This window comes from Propithecus coquereli, unplaced genomic scaffold (assembly GCF_000956105.1).
Source record: "Propithecus coquereli isolate 6110/MARCELLA unplaced genomic scaffold, Pcoq_1.0 Scaffold839, whole genome shotgun sequence".
NCBI classification, from domain to species: Eukaryota; Metazoa; Chordata; class Mammalia; order Primates; family Indriidae; genus Propithecus; species Propithecus coquereli.
In genome coordinates, this window is record NW_012154607.1 from 20,163 (window position 1) to 42,848 (window position 22,686).

Here is a 22,686-nt window from a genome sequence, read left to right on the forward strand (position 1 = left end):
TGCTCTCTGTTGGTGCACCTGGTCATACCTCTCCCCTGAATCATTTGCACTGGACACAATTGGCTAAGCCTGGAGATATGGGGGAAGGCTTTGAAGAGGTGACTTTTGGGATTAGACTTATGGGAAGAAGAGTTAATCAGGTCAATCTGGGAAAGCGAAACTGAAACTCCAAGTACAGTGTTTTTACTCTTCACGTTTGTGAAAATGCATGTGCTTTTCCTGTGGACCAAGGCTTCTTTCTGATCCATTGGCTTGTCCAACCAGAATCACCCCGAGCTGTCAGTTGAGGCCAAAGGGAGGGGAACAGGATGTCACACCCCTCCCCTGCATCGTTTGCACTGGGCACAGTTGCTCTGTGGCATGAAGGCTGCCCATACCCCAGGGGAGCTGTTTCCCCCAGAAGCAGGATGAAGGGGGAGACCCCTTAGAACTTAAATTCTTCCACCGGGAGATGCAGGGAGCAGGTGGAAGGGGAGAACGACACTCACTGACTGAGCCAGTACCCCAAAGTGACAGAGCATTAAACCAGAAGTGGCTTGAAGAGATAAGATCGAGTTCACGGTTCTGAGTAATATGGGGCCTCAGGAGCCAGGCAAAGTTCAGCCAGAGAGGAACAAATGAAGCGACAGCATCGCACATGTGACTCCCACACTGTAAACGCGAGAGGCGGCCCCTGTCAACGGCTCCGTCTTCCCCCGCAGAGCCCCGGAGGCCCGGCTGGCACCCCATGGCATACAAAAGAGGCTTGAAAAGGGAATTGGACACGCAGAGTCAAAGAGGACAGTCCAGCTGTGCTGCATTCCACTGTTTGACCCTGGGCCTCACTCTTCTCATCTGAAAACAGGACACAGGACCCTGACGGATAGAAAGGACTCACCAGAGATAGCCCCTGCCTTTCTGCCCATGTATCCTGAGACTCCCTGCAATGTCGGCCCACCCTGGGAGCAGACTGGAACACAAGGCACACTTTCGTAATCCAGCTGCTTTGGGTGGGATGGGTGCTGTCAGCCCCTCCCCTGCCTCAGGGCTCGTGAATGGGTCTGCTTCTCAGAAAAACAAGGCCAGTGGCCCTGGCCCTTCCGGCCTTCCATGGGACTGTTTGAAACTAGAAATGAAGCACATCGACGTCAAGTGCAGCCTCGCTTCTCCAGCCCTCTCCCGAGTGGAGTGCCTGGGACAGATGAGCTGCCCTCGGTTACATGGTCCTCCCACTCCCAGAGTCGCTTGCCTTCCGCCAGGTCTAGAGCCTTCTCCGACACTGCCATGCCTTGCAGAAACCTCAGACTCCCCATCGCAAGCCCAGAAACCACCTGAGACTGCTCTTCCTCAGTCACCCTCATCAGAGCGTGGCTCTAGCTGCCCAACTTCGAGTAAACACAACGTCAGCACCCGCCTCCACCACGCCCCACAGCTGCTTGTTCACCTTTCTTTCTGTGAAAGGGTCTAGACTAGGAACCCAAGCCTACCTGGCAGAGCTGTGCGGGTCCCAGCGAAAGGAACACAGGAGAAAGGAGCACAAAGCAGAGAGGGCTTGGGCGCAGCGTGGGGGCCTCTGGACACCTCCTTGATGTCCGTGGATCCCCCACCCACGGAAAGAGGACACAGGCAGAGCCACAGCAGACACCTGCTCTGCTGACCCGGCCCAGGCCCCTGGCCCTGGGAAGGTGGGCCAGGAGCGAGTGAGGAATTTCACACGCCGCTGGCTAGCACACGAAACTACCACGCAGCAATTACCAGCCTGGAGGACTAACGGGGCACCTAATCCTGCCTGGAGGTGTCAGGAAAGCTCCCTGGGGGAATCCTTATTTAAACTGAAGGCAACAGGACCAGTTGGAGCTAATGAAGACAAAGCAAGGCAGTGGGTGGCGTGGCTGGAAGTGGGCCAGGCAGGGGAGGTGTCCCAGCAGAGGAAGAGGCAGTCACAAAGGCCAGGGGGCTTGCAAGGGTGCAGAGGGCCAAGGAACTAAAGAAGGCAGCTCAGCAGGGTCGGAGCAGCCGGGGACACTGGTGCAAGATGCAGCCGGCACCATAGGCAGGTGAGGGTCCTGGACCAGCAGAGGGAAGAGTCCGCGGCAGGCTGGGAGGGACTGCAGCCAGACTGGCCACACTGCTCCCAGGGATGGGCGGCTCGGCCTGGCTGGCATTTTGCCTACAGCCCTGCCTCTGTGAGCTGGAGGCCACGAGAGCCACGGGGAAGATGGAGAAGGCAAGGAGGCTGAGCACACGGGAGCTTGCCTCCGGCTTCCAGAAATGGCACCAGAATTAAGAGGGAAGTGATAACAGTGGGTGACCAAGCGGTATCAAAACTTGTGCCCACTTTGTTTTTCCTGAGCAATCTTTGCTAATTAATTCTTAAAGATTCAAACTCTGGGATTAAAACACTCATCGCACAGAGGCCAAACTGATCAATACCTTTTCAGGCTAATGGAGGGGCCGGAGTCAGGGAGCAGCTTGGGCCCGAGGTAGAACTGGGGGTGCTCCAGGGGCTGGGAGATCTTCCAAAGGAGCGGGGCCTCCAGGGCTGTCCCAGGGCCATTCTCCATTCTGACCAGGAGGTGGTGACATACCATTGCTAAGCCACACCTGAGAGGGGATCTGCTGAAACCTCGAGGGGGAGCCTGAGGCTGTGCTGGTGGGTGGATGAGGGTCCAGGGAGGGTCAGACGAAAGAACCCACAGCAGGACGCCTCGCCCGCCCTGCGCAGTAGGGTGCACTTTGCCCTGTCTTCGATCCTCTCTGTGGGGGCCTGAAGCCCCCTCTGACCCCATGGTGGCTGGGAGGAAAGGCCATTTGGAACCAGGAGATCTGAGTCCCCATTCTGCAGCGCATTGCTCAGCCAGTGGCCTCGGCCAGGCACAACACGGCTCCAAGCTCAGTGGCCACATCGCCACGGGCGGCCAACTCCCCGAACTCGAGTGTGTGCGGTGAGGCGCAGGTGGGAGCCGTCCTTCCACAGGCAAGCTCGCCGCCCACTTGAGGCGGGCGTCCTCCACTTTCCTAGGGGCCAGGGGAGAAGTGGGGAGCAGAGCATGCAAGGGGAGCTCTGGGGAGGTGCTCAGATCAGAAAGGAGGTGTCCTTTTGAGACGTGGCTGAGCCAAGATTCCAGTGGGGAAGGGCCCGGCCCCTCGACGTTGGTGCTTCAGACCAGAGCAGGCCTGTTGTCAAGAGCAAATCTCAGGGCTTGCCTTTGCAGAGAGAGCGGGGCTGGAAGCAGTGCGGCGGCGCAGAATAACTAATTAATGATGGTAAAGTATTGTGGAAGAGGAAAGGTTGCATAACCGCTAAGTGGTGGGGTTATTATTATTCATGCAATATTCATGCTGTGCTCTTCAGCCTCTGGGAAGCTTCTCTCCGGAGTCCTGGGGGACCTGGCCGAGGGGAGCACATGCCCAGGGATCGAGGCTGTGGGATGACAGCTGGCCTGGCCCACGGGGACAGAACCGTGACACTGCAGAGGAAACTGCAGCTCGCAGCCAACACCGAAGCCCCTGGCAAAGCCAGGGCGGCCACACTGAGCCACCTGCCTCCGACCACCAGGAGAAGCCGCTCACCGAGCCCTGCCGTGGGCCAGGTCTGTGATGGGCGTCTCCACTCTCCTTATCTCTTTTGAGGCTACTCCTGATGTTTAAAGAGCCCGGAGCACACCACATGTCTAAATATTTAAGCTACACATCAAGACACAGGCAACGGCCCAGCCCACACACCCTGGGCCCTGCAGTCCACTCGCTAGAGGTCCCTTCCAGAGGGACTCAGCCCGGGGTGGCAGGTCTCAACCAGCAGAGCCGGAGGACGCAGGCCCGGCCTGGGCCACCTGGAACCACCCAACCGTGCAGGACTGGGCATGGGAACTGAGCCCCGCAGGCCGTGCAGAGGCTTCTCCCACCCACCCCCTGGCTCTGCCCTGAACTCCTGGGCACCGAGGGAAGAGAGGCAGCTCCGTTGTTTAGGACTCTGGTCTGCTGGTAATTGAAACGAAAGCGTCTCTTCCCTCCCTCTCTGGCTCCCATGTGGCCCAGGCTGCAGCTACTTCTCTCCCCTGCCCCCCACAACTGTCACTTTCAGCTGCAGGGGACCCAGTGCACACACAAGTCCCTTTCCCCTTACCTGTGTGCTGACCCAGATACTGAACTTTCAAAAAATTCCTAACAAGATCAAAAGGAAAATACATCTTTGCATTTGGATCTGCGTGTATATGCAGGGCCCTACAGCAGGGGACAGGACAGGGGCTTCTCTTGGGGGACGGTGGCCCTCATTTCATGGGAAAGCCCTAGGAGGTGACGTGACCTCTTCAGGACCACAAGCCTGAGTATGAGAGATCTGGAGTTTGAACCCGAGTCAGCCTGCCTCGGCCAACAGAGGCTGAGCATGGGCTGGCCGCAGGCTGTGACAGACACCGACTATCCAGCCACACAGCCCAGTCTCGGGCCACTCGCTGCTTCCCGCGGGGAAGTGGCTGTCGGTGCACTGGGGCCTCAGGAGCCAGCATGAGTGCCGCGTGGCCCTGGACTACCTAGTCACCTGCGCGTGGGTCTCCTACCCCCAGGCCGCGCCGGGCTCGGCAGCAGAGCCCTCTTCCCTCGAGGCCGTTGAAAGTCCTGCAGGATGACGTCCAACATCCTCCCCAGGGCTCACCAAGCCCTCCTCCCTGCTGGCCTGCGTCACCTCGCGCACGGCCCCTGCAGTCCCTGCTGCCCTCACCCAGGCCTCGGCAGAGGCTGTCCTTTCTCCTCCCTTCCTAGGACAACCCCCCTCTGCTCCCAACCAGACACGCTCTTACAGACTGGCTCCCGCAGCTCGCATTGCACTTCATGCACTAATTAACTCAGACGAGTGCCAGTTACTGAGCAGGTGTGGGGCGGTGGCCCAGCCAGGCTGAATCCCTGCCCTGACAGAGGTGACCGTCCAGTGGGAATGAGAGTGTCTCCACAGCCCTGGAGGGGGATGGCACTCATCCCACGCAGAAGAGATGACGTGAGGAAGCCTCGAGGCCGGATAGTCACCAGACAGATGTTCCCTGGGGCCAGAAGCAGGAACACCAGGGTTGGCCCGTGGCAGGGCTGGGAGGTCCATGGGCACAGCATGCTTGGTCTGCGCTGGCCGCAGTGGGGGCAGCTGAAGGATTTCAGCCAGGCAGAGGCATAATCAATTTGCACTCAATAAGACTCCTCCCCCAGGAAGCCCTCCAGGACACCCCAGTTTGGATCGAGGGTTTCTCCTCTGCTTCTTTTTGTGCTTCCTTCAACTCAGCATGTCACACACTGCAATGTAACTGTCCCCATAGACTGTCAACTCCTCAGGTTGGAGCCCGACTCACTTATCATTGTGGCCCAGCAAAGTTCGTTGAAAGTCAATATTTGCTTAAGCAAAGAGAAAGCTCTGGATGTCTGTGCATCCCAATCCTCTGGGACGGCCTATTGGCCCAGCTCCAGGCCCTTTGCCTCCTCCCCTGGACAGGAAGCAGCTGGTCATCTGCTTCACCCACACGAGCAGGGGAGGGCAAGCACAGCTCGTCCTACTGAGAACCATTAGCCGGTTATTTAATAGACTCAAATTTAATAAAAGGAGCAATTCAAGCAATTCTGGCAGATAAATGAGGGTCTGGGTGTGACATTAATGCTTACAGTGACTTCGAAGAGGAAGTGCGGATGGCTTAATTTGGGAGCTGGTAAAAAAGCTGCACAGTTGTGTGTCAGCAGGGCGGGCTCAGCCTGGTGGCCTCCCAGCCGTGGCTGTCGCTGGGCGTTGAGGACCAGCGGCTCACTCTGCGTAGGCTGCCCCTACTGCCTTCACCCCATGGGGCATCCCCCATCTGGAGCCCCGTGATCAGGGACGTGTGTCCGAGGGATGTCAGGTAGCGCAGCACTGCCCCAAATCACTCATCCCCCAGGCACTGAACACTCGTTTCAGACTTCCATTTCTGGAACGACGGAATACACTTCCTCTCGCTAAGTATAGCTAAAACCCTTAGCTATTTTATTAAAAAACAAAAATAAGAAGACCAGGAAAGGTAGAGAGAAGAAGGCAGAACAAATAGGAACCTTGAAACCCCAGAAGTCACAGGACAGTGAATTTCCTGGGTTTTCTTTTTGACTCATAGATCCTAGCGCGAGTGACAGAGAAGCTGGCAGCCCAGGAACGCCAACAGGCACAGGCACAGGGGCCACAGGAAAAGCCCCCTCTTGCAAGCCAAAAATCCGGGAAAGTGTTAGCCTGGAAAGACAGGGCTTCCAGACAGTCAATAATCCACACCAGGCAAATGGCACAGAAAAAACTGTGCCCCTACCCTCACCTCCCCCCACATCAGCCAAGGCCGAGTGGGGACCTGGACTTCCGCCCTCACTGGGCGCTAACTAGGAGCCCAACTGCCCACAGCGGGTGGTCAGAGAGCCAAGTGGGGCCACGGGCCTTCATCCCCGACAGATGAGAAAGTCCCCACCTCCAGGTGGTGTCAGCATGTAGGGAACCTGGACTTCCCCCCAGCTGGCAGTCACAAGGAAACTCTGGCCCTCCCGGCTGGGGCGGGGTCAGAGGAGGGATGGGGGAGTCAGGACTCCCACCACTGTCCAGCAACCTCAAGGCCACCCCCGCCCCACTGTGTCGGTGCAAAGCGGTGATGAGCCTGTCCCCCAGCAAGGGAGGTATGGGGGTACCTAGCAGGGAGCCTGCCCTCCACCCCACACAGAATAACCCCTCTGCCACCAGGTGTCAGTGGAGGCCAGAGAGGAAAACGGGCTCCCCCTATCTGGCAACAATGAGGAAATGTCCCTTTTCTCCCACTAGAATGATGTCTGAGGAGGCCTGTTAAAACAGAAGATTTAAATAAGATTCAGAGTTTCATAATACAATACCCCAAATGCCCAAGTTTCAATGGAAAATCACTTGTCATAGCAAGAAGTAAGACAATCTCCATTTGAATGAGGAAAGACACTCAGCAGATGCCAACACCCCGATGGCACAGATGTCAGTATTATCCAACAGAGAGCTTAGAGTAACCATCATAAAAACATTTAATGAGCAAATAAGAAAATTTTCTCAACTTGATAAAGAACGTCCACAAAAATACCTGCAGCTAAAATCAAACTTAATGGTGAGAAACGGAATGGTTTCCTGCTAAGGGCAGGAACAAGGCAAGGATATCCGCTGTCACCAGCCCTGTTCGATCTAGTACTAAAAGTTCTCACAGCCCAGTGAGGCGAGGAAAGGAAATAAAGGGCGTGCTTTTCAGAAAGGAAGAAATAAGACTGACCCTATTTGCAGATATGATGTTCGACACAAGAAATCCCAAGGGATCTAAAAAATAATTTTTTTTAGAATAAGGAGCTCAGGTAGAATATAAGATCAACACACACAAATCAATCATATTTCTATATACTAACAATTATACACAGAAAGGAAAATTTTAAATACAACACAATTTGCAATCACTCGCAGAAATACTTAGGTGTAAGCCCGATGGTACAACACTAAAGAGAGACATCAAAAAGGATCTTAGCAAATGGAGACACATGCCAAGTTCATGGAAAACGCAACATACTAAAAATGCCAAATCTCCCCAATCGAGCTATAGGTTTAATGTAATTCCTATCAAAAGCCCAGCTTTTGATTTTTTTCTGTAGATGTACAAATCTGATTTTAAAATTTACATGGAAAGTTAAAGGAACCAGAAATGCTGAAAAATAATTTTGAAAAAGAATAAAGTAGGAGGAATCATCTCTACCATCTTAAGACTTTATATTTATAGGATTAAGACTGTGCAGTATTGGCAGAGGGACAGACACACACAAAAGTGAGAAAGAAAAGAGAATCCAAAAACGACCCCACACAAATATTACCAGCTGATTTTCAACAAGGGAACAAAATCAGTTCAATAAAGGAAGGAGAGCTTTTTAACCAATGATACTGGAGCAATTGGCTATCCATAGGTCAAAAAAAATTGATCTAAATTTATATTTGTACAAAAAATGAACCCAAAATGTATCAGAGATTTAAATGTAAAACATAGAACTATATAAATTTTAGGATAATATCTTGAGGACTTAGGGCTTGGTGAAAATTCCTCAGCTATGATATCAAAAGTACAATCCATGGAAGAAAAAAAATCAATAAATTAGACTTAATTAAACACTCTTGTTCTGTGAAAGACCCTGTTAAGAGGATAGAAAGACAAACTATAGACCAGGAGAAAATACTTGCAGACCACATATTTGACAAAGGACTCATATCTAGACTATATTAGTAACTCTTACAATTCAAAAATAAAAGAAAAAGCAAGCAATCTAATTAGAATATGGGCAAAAGTCATTAAGGGAATTCTTGCCCGATCAGGAAATTTCTCTGGCCTACCTGGGCTCCCAGCCTCTTCCTCTACCTCCTGCTGACTTGCCAAGAGACCCTGGCACACTCGTTTTCTTTTATTACATTTCTGGAGATTTGTTGCTTCAAAAGAAAACTAATACATCAAGAATTCTTTCTCACTGAAATCCACACACCACATGATTCTGAACCATTGCCTTGGCAGGAACTTGGAAGAGGGGAAAAGCTGTCAGGAGAGATTTTTTACAAAGATCTCAGGGACTAAGAGCCAAGGAGTAAAGTGATCACTTTGACTTGTAAGATAAAAACGAATTTAATTCTCTTTACCCTGGCCTCTGCCATCTTTTCATTATAAATTAAGGAGGAAGAAAAGCCTCTTCTCTCTTCAATAACTCTGGCTCCTCCAGTGAAGGATGTTTCAGGCACTGGAACATAATTAAAGTGATATTGTATTTCTTTTATTATCATGATTATAATAATACATAGATTTCAGCAGATGCTTCCAACAGAATTAAAACAGAGACAGATGGCTGACATTTTGGTTGGAATCAGAGTCCATAGAAATATTTTATATGGCAGCTTTTTTAAAAGGAAGATGCAGAGCTCTAATAAAATGCCTAGAAATTTCACCAGCTATTTTCAATAGCTATTCTTAGATCAATATTTTAGAAAAATTTAAAAATATCGACCAGTTGGTATTTAAGTAGGAAATAATTTATTTAGAATTGTGACAACCATAATCCGAAGCCTGGTTTCCAGTCTTTTATCATTATGTGAAAAGTCCATCAGCCTTTTTGGGATATCCTGTGTCTCCAAGCGTGGAGCCCTGAGAAGGACCATCTTGGCTAGGTCGTCTTCCGGAAGGGAATGGATAACTCGATCTAATCACTAGGAAATATCTTGCAAACCCCCAGATGAGGAATGTTCTGTGGGGAAAATCAAAGTGTGGGAAGCTGTGTGCATCAAAAATATTTTTGTCATGAAAGACAAACAAAGGCTGTGGGGATGTTCCAGATTAAAGAAGACTAACGTGGCATAGTCATCCAATGCAATAGCTGCCCCGGGCTGGACCCTGGCCTGGGGGCACAACAAAGGCTGTAGGGGACATTACTGGGTCCACTGAAAATACTGGAATACTATCAATAGATTATATAGAAGTAATTTGTCAGCATTAAATTTCCTAAAGTTGATAACTATACTGTGGTATATAAGAGAATATCTCTGTTTTTAAGAAATAAACACTGATGTATTTACAAGTTTAAAAGATCCAGTGATATATGTAATTTGTCTTCAAGTGGTTCAGAAAAATAAAAGATTATGTGTGTGTGTGTCTATATATACATACATGTATAGAAAGAGAATATATTATCAAACAAATAAGGTAGACTGTTAAAAATAGGCAAATCATGTGAGTGTTCTTTGTACTATTCTTATTCTTGCAACTTTTCTTGAATTTTGAAAATATTTTGAAATAAAAAATTGAACACAGTTTTTAAAAAGTTACGTCAGTTTCATGATGTCCTTTCTATTCTCAACTAAGAGACAGTTTGGTGTTAGAGCTAAAATTTCAGCTTTGGGGCATCAAAATGCCTCAGTTTCAATCCCAGCTCAGCCACTTATCTGCTACGTTGATCTCTCTTTGCCTCAGTTTCCTTACCTGCAAAAATGGACGTGACTGTAATAACAGCATCTACCTTTGGGGCAGGGCTTAGAAATGAAAGAGGTCAGTCCACGCGAGAGTGCTGAGAGCAGCCCCGTGCCCAGGGTCGGGCCTCGGGAAGTGGAATTTTATCAGCTTCCAAAGAAGGAGCTCTACATGCAAGAGGAAGTGAACTAAGAGCCAAGATGATTCTAAAAACAATGACAAACAGAAGGGGAAATCTTACCGACAAGCTATCAAGATTCACAACTATAGTAAGCAAAACAGTGTGACATAATTCCAACAGAGACAGATGCAACAGGAGGCACAGAAGAGGAAGCCTGAACAGCTCAAACACATACTAAATGGGTACAGAAGAGATACAGAGTATATGTGCAACATAGAATCATTGCAAAGCAGGAAAAAAGGAAAGATTAGCACAAAAATGATGTTAGGACAATTGATGTTCCATACAGAAAACATTAAAAATAGATCCTTTCTATAGGCTATACATAAAAATAAATTCCAAATAAATTAAAGACCTAATCATAAAACATGCAACAACTTTCAAGAAAAAAATAAAAAAATTTTTTAGACAAGACATAAAAACCAAACACACAAAAAGAGGAAAACAGTAAATTTGATTATATCACACTGAGGGACTTCTGCACAGCAAAGGATACCACAAAGATAAAAGATAAGCAACACACCCAGAAAAGATGTTTGCAACACATGAAACAGGCAAATAATTAATACCCAGAAAAGAATGCATAAAAGACCAATAATCAAATAAAACTTGGAAGAAAGTTCTATATAATGGGAAATTTATAGAAAAAAAGAATTGGCTGATAAATACAGGGAAATGTATATTCTCAGTAGTAATTAAGAACACATAACCTAAAAACTTGGAGATAATATTTTACACCTCTCCAGTTGGCAAAAATGGAGAAGTCTGACAATATCGAGTATTACCGAGTGCAGGGGAACAGATATGCGTACACGCCCTGGTGGACAGCAATTCGACAATATCCCATACAAGGAGAATTGACACAGCAGTTGCCTTCCAACGTGTCAGCCAGAAAACAGCTTCATGCAAGTTCAGGGAGGGGGGACCCCGAAACGGTCAGAAACAACCTACGTTCCATCAGCACGAGAGTGGATAAGCAAATGAACAAATGACAGTGTTTGCACAGAAGCTTGCAGAGTGGCTGAAATGAACGCGTGCGGTCTGTATTATCAGGATGGGCAGAGAGTGCAGCGTGTTAGCTGTGCAGTGGCGGCTTCCTGTGAAGTCTTAAACACCCACCGGGCAACACAGAAAGGAAGCGCCGCCAGCCACGCGGCGCTGCTCCCTCAGGAGAGGGAGGGGCAAGCAGGACAGAGGAAGGGACCCAGGGGGCTTTAACTCATCCCTAACATTCTATTTTTTCATGGATATGTTGATTTCACTACCTATCTTTAAATACAGATATCGAAAATAAATTAATATTTGTTAATTCATGATGTTGGCTCCATAAATGTTTGTTCCATTAATCTCAGTTTTTTAAAAAAATATTTATAGAATATTCGAAGACTATTTTTTCAAAAACACTCCAGTGATGCTGTGTGTGGGAAACAGTGACCTGGCTTCTCATCCCGGGGACCCCGTCAGCCCGGTCGGCTATTTGCATGTGGGAGCCTGGACGTCCCAGGGTGACTGGGCAGATTCATCAGTCATTAAAGAGAAAGCCCAATTTTTTCTTCACTTGTGTTCAAGAAGCTGTCATGTTATTTTTTTGTTCAAAGAAATTTATTTATTGGAACTAAAAATGTATGTGATCATTATGAAAAATTCCAACACAGAGAAACTAAGGTACCCCATAATCCTTCTTCCTAGAAAGAGTAAAGAATATTCAGAGCCCCATTTTCCAAACTTCCAGACAATTTTGGGATAGATGAGCAAACATGCAAACCATGACTACAACTACATAACTCTATAACTATCACTTCGTCACTTCTGTTCAGGCCACCGCAGTTCATAGGAAGGCGTGTCTTCCATCTAAACCTATTGGACATTGTTTGAAACATTAAAGTCTAACTGATTTCGCCAGATTCCTACTGATACTCACCTTTTCTGGATTTCACTGTGGTTTCAGCAGTGCTGAATAATATCCTATTAAATATTTGGGGAGGCTCTTGCCCTATTATTTCACTAGGATAAATTCCTAGGGGTAGAATTTCTGAGTAAAATGTTGTGAACAGCTTGCACTTTGCTACATAATACCAAATTGCCCTCTGGAAAGATTGGCTCAATTAAACCCCTCGTATCCTACAGTGAGAGCTGACCACATGTCAGACACTGTGCTAAGTGCTTTAAATGTGGCAACAGATTTAATTCTCTCAACAGCCCCGCGAGGTAGGTACAAGCATTATCCCCAATTTACAGATGAGAAAACTGAGCACAGAGCGGATGCATAACTTGTCCAGGTTCTCCAGGCTGGTAAGTGGCAGAGCGGGGATTAATATGCAGGGAGTCCAGCCCCAGACACTCTCCTACCCACCGTATGTCTTTCCTAACGGCAGGTGAAAGCATTGGCACGCCGGGATGCTCTGCCAAGTAATCCAAACCTTGCCGATACAATGCAGGTAGCGGTGGTGCCTGTTCAGAGACTTGTTGTGGGGACGGAATGAACTAACACAAAGCGTTTTGCAGAGTACCTGGCACACCAGAAACACTCAAAATAATGGAAATGGTGTCATTTCCTTTATTATTTGTGAGCTTGAGCATTTCAAAGGCTTGTCGTTTATAATTCTTCAATGAATTGCCTGCTTATAAAATTTGCACATTTTTCATTGGGTTCCTCAAATTTAACCTCTTTTTTCCACCACAGGACAAACTGGTTTGTTTCTGTAGATAGATGAAAAGCAGAAACAAGGGGCAGAACTCCTCTTACCTTCCCCGCCCCCCACCAGGCAGGCACGCCGTACTTGGCCACCTTACACACCTCTCGTTGCCGCGGACGGGTTTCCGCCATTCCCTCCTGGTCACTGCCAGGGGCCGCGAAAACTGTCAGGTGCTGTGGCTGTCTGTCTGTCTGTCCGACATGCTGACTCCCAGAGGCCAAGGTTATCCTCTGCCCACGGGACCCACTCTGCCTGTGTCCGGGACACAGCCTAGCGCTCTGGAGACAGCAGATTCGATCTGAAGACAGACGGCTTGCCTTTGAGTCTTGGCCCAGTGTGAGTTCTGGGAAAGAAATCTTTGTGTATACAAGGAACATTTGTTGCTTTTTAGGAAGTGACTGTTGATGTCAAAGGGGACCTTAAAAAGTCGCATGTCTCTCTCCGTCTCTGTCTCTGTGCGTATTTCTAACCTTCTCTCTGTGCCTCTGTCCCTGTCTCTCCGGAATTCTTGCTCTCTGTCTGCTGCTCTGAGCTGGGACTCTCCCTCTCCAGCCGCCCTTACTTCTCCGTCGGTCTCTGCCTCTGTCCCTTCTCCCTTCTTCCAACACACACATCGAAGATGATTTTCAAAACCAAATGTGCTGTCGCTCTGGGTAACAAGGAGCCCACTTCACGGCGTAGTAACACTGATTCGCCATTAAGGGTGGGGCAGCATCTACGTGCCTACATTTTCTCATTCTATGTAATTATTTTTATTTGACTTAATTAAATTTAAATTAATTCTTTCACAGTCCCAAAAAGTAAGCATTATTGTCTCCCATTTCATTGCTTCAGAAACTTACACTCAGCGTCAGAGCTTGTTCTAGTTTGTCAGCAAATGGAGCCATAGTTTAAACCCAGATTTTCCCACATCCCAAGCCCACAGCTCTTTCTGCCACGTGATCCTTTCTATTCGTCCTTAGCCCAAAAGCATCTGTAAGTTGCAGCTGAAATGAAACAGACGAGCACTGCTCACCATCGACGTGAGAGAAGCCATCCGTCCACAGGGACACAGATATGCTTTAGGGATTGAGCCCCAGCGGGTTAAGGTTTCTCCAGTTTCCTGCTCACTGAGGCCCCCAAGGCCAGAGCAGAGTAACACCTGCCCCACGTCCACACGCCCCACTCACCCAGGAGGAGGAGGAGGGCTCTCAACACGCTGGCCCCCGAGCCCATGCTGGCGCTCCGCTCCTGGCTCCTTGCAGGCCAGGCACAGCGAGCTGTGTGAGCAGGCTCCCGGGGACAGGAACAAAGCCCCACGTGACCGGTGGGGAAGGAAGCCACTGCTACAGCCAGGAGGCTGCTCACTTCCTCTCGGCTCTGTCTGAGGGCAGGACTGAGGCAAGCCCCTGTCGCCCTGGCCTCTGCCAGGCCGTGGCAGGCAACGTGCCTGCGATGAGGGCCCACCGCGGCGCACTGGGCTACCGCACACCGTGTCACCTCTGTAATCCCCTCCCAGGGTGCGGGAGCCGTGGTGTGGCTGGGTGCGGTTACTTGCCCAAAGACCCACGCCGGTAAGTGTCAGAAGGGCACGGGGCAAAGCTGGTCTGCCCGGAAGTCCAGCCCTGGCAGCAGCCCCCCTCCCCACCGGCCTCGGGCAGGAGCAGGAAGCACCCTTCAGCCCAGACACTCCAGGCCCAGGCACTGTTTTGGGGCCAGGGACCCTTCCGAGTCTGCAGAGACCTATCGCTCTCTTCTCAGAGTAACATTTTTAAATGCCCAAAGTAAAGCATATAGGGATCGTAAGAGAAATCAGCAGCATTAAAACATTGTTATTAAAATATTTTTTAGGAACCAAACTCGTGGTATAGAAATATACACGCTGCTTCATCCACACAGTAGGATCTAGCGGCAGATAAAGTGGACACCACAATCTCAACTCAGTGATGAATGTCAGCAATATTTAGAGCTATCTGCGACAGCTGGAGTGTGCACGGAGCTACCTGCGATTCCCACGAGGAATAAAGTCACCTGGTGGTGCTGTCGCTGTGCTTTGTTTGCTGCACTTGTGTTGGAAGGAGACGCTCAGTGTCTGTCAAGGTCAGAGAACAGAGGTGTAATCGTTCCTATCCAAGGTCACAGACCCCGGGTCACGCTCCCTGGCTGGAGGAAGCTGGCTGGGACACAGGCTCGGCCAGCAGACCGGAGCCACACGCTCCTGCAGTTTTCCTGTGTGCCTGCACGTTGTCAAATGCTTACCTCCAAGCACCAACCCCGGTGCGCAAGAAATGTCACTTTTTAAAGTATAAATCCACTGAATAACAAGTCTCGAGCCCCCATACAGCTGAGCTGGCAGAAACTGGGCTCTTTCCACTCTTGGGCTCCCTCGGTCAAATCCCAACAGTAGCGGCCAGATCACAGGCACTCCCCACTCTGCCTGGCACTCTCTTAGAGTGTGGCATTTACCCTTCACGACCCCAGGAGGTAGTTACTCGTGCCGGCCGCCCTGCGCCAGAGGAGGAAACTAAATCACGGCGGCGTGTGGTGCCCAAGTCCACGCAGGGGCGTGTGAGAGCCGGGCTCTGGGCCTCACCCCACGAGCAAGCGCCCTGCGTGCACGGGCACCACCCACTGCCGAGGGCCCGCCACAGGCTGTCGGTCGCCCACTAGGTCCTGCAGTGTGGCCACCGTGGCTCTTTCTGAGTCTCACGTAAATAACGGACATGAGTGGAGAAGGCTGGTCGTGAGCAACCAGTCTCTCCGTCCAGACACACTTTATTTATTTTATTTCATGAAATTAAGATCGGTTTCCACCTGCACCGAAAAATATACTCTCTCTCGTTTCTCCTGGAACGTGTGGAGTTTTAGAAATTTTCCCCCAGTTAATGGAAACATTTGCAGGAGAAATATCTCACTTTCCCCTAAGTGTACTGTAGGAAAAGGCCAGTACGGACGTGACAATCTGCAGACAGTAGCCGGGGACCAGGAGAGCTGCATTCAGACCGGGCCCGGGGCTTCCAGCCATGCCGAGTGGTTCTGTTCTTCTGTGAAATCACTAATTTTCAAATGTTGGCAACTAATTTTAGACTCTTTCCGCATGGGGTGCATGAATGCAGACACTAGTGAGAACCTCTCTAGAACACCTCTGGAAACCCCCTCAGGGGCCTGACCCGAGAAGTATCTGCAGCAACTTCTGCTTGTCACTTGGCCACAGCCTCCGGCGTCCAGAAAATGCAGAGTCTGCTACCTGCTGAGAAAGAGGTTCAAAATGGCCCAAGAGCTGGAGTCTCACCATGTGACCTGACACCCAGCCCCCGCACCACAGTGCGGCGGCCCGTTCGTCTTCTCCGTATGGTGCAATGCCCCCAGCTTGGGTGGTGCCCTGCCCCGTGCTCCTATAATGAATGCCCGGCTCAGACCCCGAGGCTGCTTCTGTGCCAGGCGTGGAGTGGCTCTCACTAGACGGGGACCCTGCGAGGACAGGCCCAGAGCACCTGGCCCAGCGCCCGACGTCACACAGGCGCCCAGTAGCGATTGTGCAATGGAGGAGTCGATTCCCTCTCTCGGCTCACACCCAGCCGCCAGCCCAGCCGCCAGCCCATCAGGCAGGAATGTCATGGGGGTCGCCTGCATTGGGAAGGTCACCTGTGCTGCCAGTCAGAAGAGAATGAGCCCCACTCCCGCAGCACCGAGATTCTGTTTCTCACTGGGATACGAGGTCCCCTCTGGCGCTGCCAAACAGGGGCCTCTCCTCCCCCAGCACCCGCAGGACCAGCCATGGAGCTCGCAGGATTATGCGTGTGCCTTTAGTGCAAGTCAGGAGAAACCGCCAAATCCTCCATCTTTGTAGGAGGTTTCTAAAAGGTTAAAGACAGGCAAGATTTGGCACACAGATTGCTGTACTGGCATTACGTAGAACTCTGCACCCTATGATTAAAAAACAGCCATTCTTCTCAGCACACATGCAACATTTACCCGAAAAAATGGCCACATCTGGGCCATGATGTAAGTCTCAAAAATTTCCAAGAATAGGTGGCATCCAGACCACATTTTCTTACCACAATGCAACTGAATCAGATGACAGCTGCAAAAACACGAGGTCAAATTTTCATTCGTTTGGAAATTTAAAAACATTTCTAAGAAACTCATAGATTGAAGACAAATTACAGTGAAAATTAAAAATGGCTTTGAACTGAATGATAATGGAAATGTCGCATGTCAGATCTTGTAGACTTCAAGCCGAGTTATAATTAGAAGGAAAGGTATAGACACAAATACCTAGAAAGAAAGGACTGGAAAAGGAATGAGCTAAGCAATCAGTCTGAGGAGTCTGGAAAAGAATAAACCCAGAAAAAAAAAGGAAATAATAAATACGAGAGCAGAAATGAATGAACCAGAAAGCAAAGGTATGATAGGGAGAATCAATACATCTTAAAGTTTCTCTTAAAAAAACTGATAATATGGCAAACTTCTCACAAAATAGATTAAGGAAAAAAGAGAGAAGACGAAAATAAATAACATTAAGAATAAAAAGGGAACGTAAGTACAGAAAAGGTAGTGATAATGGCATTAGTAACAATCTTGTGCCAATAAATTTGAAAGCCTGATGAAGCGCACACAATCTCAGGAAAACATAGGTTGCTGAAACAGACTTGAAAAAAACAGAAAGACAGTGGGTTCCAATACCTTTCAAAAAATTGAATCAAATAGTTAAAAATCTTACCACAAAGAAAATGCCAAGCCAAACTGTTTTACATAATTTTATAAAAATGTTAGAAACTTTAAGGACGAGAAGATTCCAATATTAACAAACTAGTTTGGATAATAGAAAAAAAGGAATATTCTCTGACTTGTCCTAGGAGGCCAGCGTACCTTTTTACCGAAACCAGACAAGAATAGAGTAAGAAAGTAAAAGTATAGCCCAATCTCACTCAAGAACATAGAGGCCAAAATCCTTTTAAAAATTAGCAAATCAAATGCAGTGATGTGTGTGTATATATATAAAGGGTAAATTATCATGACCAACTCATTCACCAACTTTAATGGGTTAACACAGAAAAACAGTGTAATTATCTCAATAGATACAGAGAAGTGTTTGATAGAATCCATCACCCATTCGTGATAAAAACTCCTAATAAACTAAGAATAGATAAGAACTCCCTTAATCTGATTTAAAAGACCAAAATATAACAACAAACATCATTCTCATGGTGAACCACATAGATGTAATCTCTTTCAAATTAGGAACAAGACAAGATGCCCTTTATCAGTATTTCTATTAAATATTGACCGGAAGTCTAGTTAGTGCAGGATTTTTTTTGTTTTTAAAAGAAATACAAAGAATAGGAATTGGGAAGGGAACAAAAACCATATTCTCAGTTGATATGTTTATCTATGCAGAAAGCCTCTAAGACTCAAAAACTAATTATTAAAAATAATAATATGGCCAAATACAAGGTCAATATTTTGAACATCAATTTAATTTCTATATACTAGTAACAAACAGAAAGCATATTTAAAAAAAAATCACACAACCACCATTCCACAATGTATATATATTTCAAAACATGTTTACCTGATAAATATATATAATTTTTATTTGTCAATTGTTTGAAACATCTAGTCTTTCTAGATGTTTTTAAACTAGATGTTTAAAAGCACACAACATATGTTAAAAGTAGAGGGCCAAAGTAACACCCCTTAAGTGTTTCTTGTTGTTTCTTGCGCTTGGGGAATGGAATTTTTGAGCTTGATGTCTTGGAGAGTATGCTGACTGTCACTGGGTGGTGGGGGAGGGGAGGAGGAAGTATGCAGAGAAAGTTCTGTGCCAGAGTTGGATTAGTTCACATTGCTTAACCATTGTTCTATATGTGCATTTTAGTTAATATTGCTGTGTATTATATGATAAACAAATCCTAATGCTCAAGGTATGTTCAAAGTAGAGGTAGTAAAATAAGCCCTTTATATATGTCCTTTTCTTAGTTTTTAGGAAGGACTGCCTTTTGGGAATGACTTCTTTTTTTTTTTTGAGACAGAGTCTTTGTTGCCCAGGCTAGAGTGCCGTGGGGTCAGCCTAGCTCACAGCAACCTCAAACTCCTGGCTCAAGCGATCCTCTAGCCTCAGCCTCCCGAGTAGCTGGGTTTACAGGTGCACGCCACCATGCCTGGCTAATTTTTCTATTTTTAGTAGAGACAGGGGTCTCACTCTTGCTCAGGCTGGTCTTGAACTCCTGACCTCAAGTGATACTGGAAGTTACATTTTTTAATCCAACTCTTGGAACTAGAGGTAGACCTGTACTTAGTCACTGCAGTCGGGGAAGAGGATGAAGAGGAAGGGTGAAGGGAAGGGTTCTTTGCTAGTATTTCCATATCTAGAAGGCAGTTTTAGATTATAACAATAGTCTATATGTGCATTTTTAGTAAAGTATCTGTGTTTATTGTGGGCAAAGTTTATTATTTTGCAACATCTAAGCTTTGGACAAGTCCTGAGGTGACAACGTATGATAAAAAGTAGAACTAATGAATTAGCCATTTTGTGAGTATCATTTTGTTGTAATTGATGGAAAAGATGCATCTTTCATCTTTTTGGAAGGTGGAATTGTTAAAGCACCTCTGAGCCGTGTATGTCAGGACTTGCTCGTTAGGTTGGCAGCAGAGGGCAGAAGGAAGTATGAAAGGAGAGAAGTACGCGGATGTCGTCATAGTTACATCTGACGTTAGCCACTGATATGTGTGTGCATCCCTTTTGGCTATACTGTAAGAATATATTAAGTAATTCAGTAGAAACGTACCTTCTTGCTCATATTTTAATGGTATAGATCTGTTAATGAATTCTCTTAGAAACATTACACTTAGTGAACTCTGTTGCTTTATGTTTGGTTTTAAATCGAGCGTTACGGGAATGCAGTATTTTCATCGCAACTCTGCCAGTGCTTTCATCTGGAGGCCTGTTGCCATTTTTGTCTTCTATGAAATTTTCGTCCCAAGAAAGGCAGGATTACATTTTTTCCTAACAGATGGAGTTGGTGGAGTGTATTCTTGGCTATCAAAATACTCACATAGCTTTGCGATTTTGGATTGGTAAATATTCATGATGTGTGAAAAAGCATGATACATACTGTACTATCTCAATCCCATAAAATTGGATGTTGTGTATGTGTCAGGATCTAGAAGGACACGTCAAATTGTAAACTGCTTGTGACTGAGGATGACTTTGTCCTTTGCTTCTTGTGTTTTTCAGTTTCCTGTACTGCATCTATTAACTTGAAAAAAAAAAAGGTTATTTTAAAAACTTGAAAAAAATAATTTATGATAATACATAATGAATTATAATTATTTTATAAATCAAAATAAATAAATTATAAATGAATTATTTTATAAATAAATAAAATTATTTACTTATAATAATTATTATTATTATACCACCAACAAAATATATATACATATCTATGGAATGTAACAAATATATCATGCATTTATTTTATTTATATATATGTATAATGAAACTAACAGAGGTTGCTCAAGACTCATGTGGAGAAAATGTTAGTGCACAGCACTAAAGAAGGCCTGAACAAAAGGTGTGTTAATCACAGATAGGAAAACTCAAAAACCGTGAAGACATAGATGCTTCTCAAGTTGCTCTACAGTGTTACTACAGTCTTACACTCATTAGCAGTCAGAGAAACATACGTCAAGACCACAGGGAGATACATTTTATACTTTTCAAATTGGTAATAATAAAAATCTTGGGTAATGCTAAAGTTAAGTGAGAATGTGAACAAATAAGGTATAACACCAACAATTTTCTGTTCTTCGATGAAGGCAGAGATTAGTATATCCCATGATTCGACAGTACCACTCCTGAAGACACACCCAGGGACTCCCCACACATGCGCATTCAGAGGTAGAGAAAAGAATATTTATAGACCCTGAAAGAATCATGAAATCCATCAACAGGAGGATGGATAAATAATTTGTGATAAATTTTTATAATGGAATATTACATTAGCTATTATATAAAAATGAATAAATGACAGCAACATAATTTGGATAAAACTTAGAAAGATAACATTGTGTGAAAAATCATATTGCAAAAGATGACGGAATGATACCATTTGCACAAAACACAGAAATGAGCAAAGCCATACAATAAAGGGTACAGAGATACACACGGCTGTCCTGAAAGCATCCAGCCATTGTTAACACATATTTTTCGTATTACATGGCTAGGTACTTTTCAGACAGTCCTTGCATATTTTTCATTGAATAGTATTTTTTAAAATCTGGACAATGATAAACCCAAAATTCAGGAGGGGGTTATCTCGGAGCAAGGCAGAGGAAGGAGACAGGGAGGAACATACATCAGGATGCAGAGGTAATGTTCTAGCTCTTTAATTAAGAGGTGAGTGCATGGATATTCGTTTTGTTGCTATGCTTCATTAATAGAAAGACCATATGCGGACTTTTTCCTAGATAAGTCCTTGGGTTACGCCCATCGTTTTAGTGCAATTATAACATCCCCTTGCATGCCCAAAGGTTTGACAGAAGTCCTCGTTTGGGTGATAAATTATTTAGTCTCTTTATTCATAACTCACATATATTATAAAGAATTTGATATTTAGTAAAGATTGCATAATTAAAATGTAATTAAAACAAATATCAATACCAGCAATGTTGTGCTGATACAAATTTTAATGGTTTTGCTCATTCTGTCAATAAGTATCAGCAGCTTTAAAAGTTTACCCCAATTTTGACCCACTAATCCCACTTTAAGGAACGTAGCTTAAGGAAATGATTGAACAAATGTACAAGGATGGATGTATAAGGATGCTCACCTCAGAATCATTGCAAATTAAAAATCAAAACATTCTTGTGTGGCCGGGCGTGGTGGCTCACGCCTGTAATCCTAGCACTCTGGGAGGCCAAGGAGGGCGGATTGTTTGAGCTCAGGAGTTCGAGACCAGCCTGAGCAAGAGGGAGACCCCGTCTCTACTAAAAATAGAAAGAAATGATCTGGATAACTAAAAATATATATAAAAAAAAATTAGCCTCGGGAGGCTGAGGCAGTAGGATCGCTTGAGCCCAGGAGTTTGAGGTTGCTGTGAGCTAGGCCTACGCCACGGCACTCACTCTAGCCCGGGCAACACAGTGAGACTCTGCCTCAAAAAAAAAAAAAAAAAAACATTCTTGTGATACTTCACTTAGTAGAATAGGCTAGAATGGAAAAACAAGCACCACGTGTACTCACCATCAAATTGGTACTAACTGCACTAACCTAAGTGCACATATAGTAATACCATTCATCATGTGTCGGGCAGGTGGGCGGGGGAGTAAGGGATGGGTATATTCATACTTAGTGGGTGCAGTGCGCACTGTCTGGGGAATGGACACGCTTGTAGCTCTGACTCTGGTGGGCAAAAGCAATATATGTAACCTAAACATTTGTATCCCTGTAATATTCCAAAATCAAAAAAATATTTTTAAAAATTAAAACAAGTAAAAGACAGGAACCAACCTAAACTGGTACATGGCTAATGAAATAGCAAGCAAACAGGAGGGTGTGCACCAGCAAATGAGAGTTCCTTTATCCTCGCCACCTCGCTTGACTCTCAGTAAGAAAATTGGGGCAGACACCTGTGTCCAGGCAAAGAGGAAAGGTGAAGGCCACAAGCGCACACGGCCAGTGGTTGCAGCCCCTTGTCCAAGACCTTTGCAATTAAGGAACTGTGTGACCTTGGACCACAGTTAGCAGAAGTAATAAGGTAGAGTAAGGATATGTGTACATTTAGGGGAGGTCTAGAGGGAATCTGATACATAAATGTGACCCAATCTTACTATAAATACATATATGTGTGTTGTTGTTTTAATATTA

At 46.4% G+C, this 22,686-nt stretch overlaps 1 protein-coding gene across 1 annotated transcript in view; it reads right to left on the reverse strand.

The window, feature by feature from the left end:
* The window catches only part of LOC105825959 (chromosome unknown open reading frame, human C10orf128), a 29,130-nt gene extending 15,078 nt beyond the window's left edge, over positions 1-14,052 (reverse strand). Inside the window, exon 1 of the mRNA XM_012663859.1 lies at positions 14,006-14,052. Within this exon, the coding sequence (XP_012519313.1) occupies positions 14,006-14,051 (46 nt within the window). The 5' untranslated portion in view covers position 14,052. The remainder of the gene's footprint in view (positions 1-14,005) is intronic.
* Positions 14,053-22,686: the final 8,634 nt, after the last annotated feature.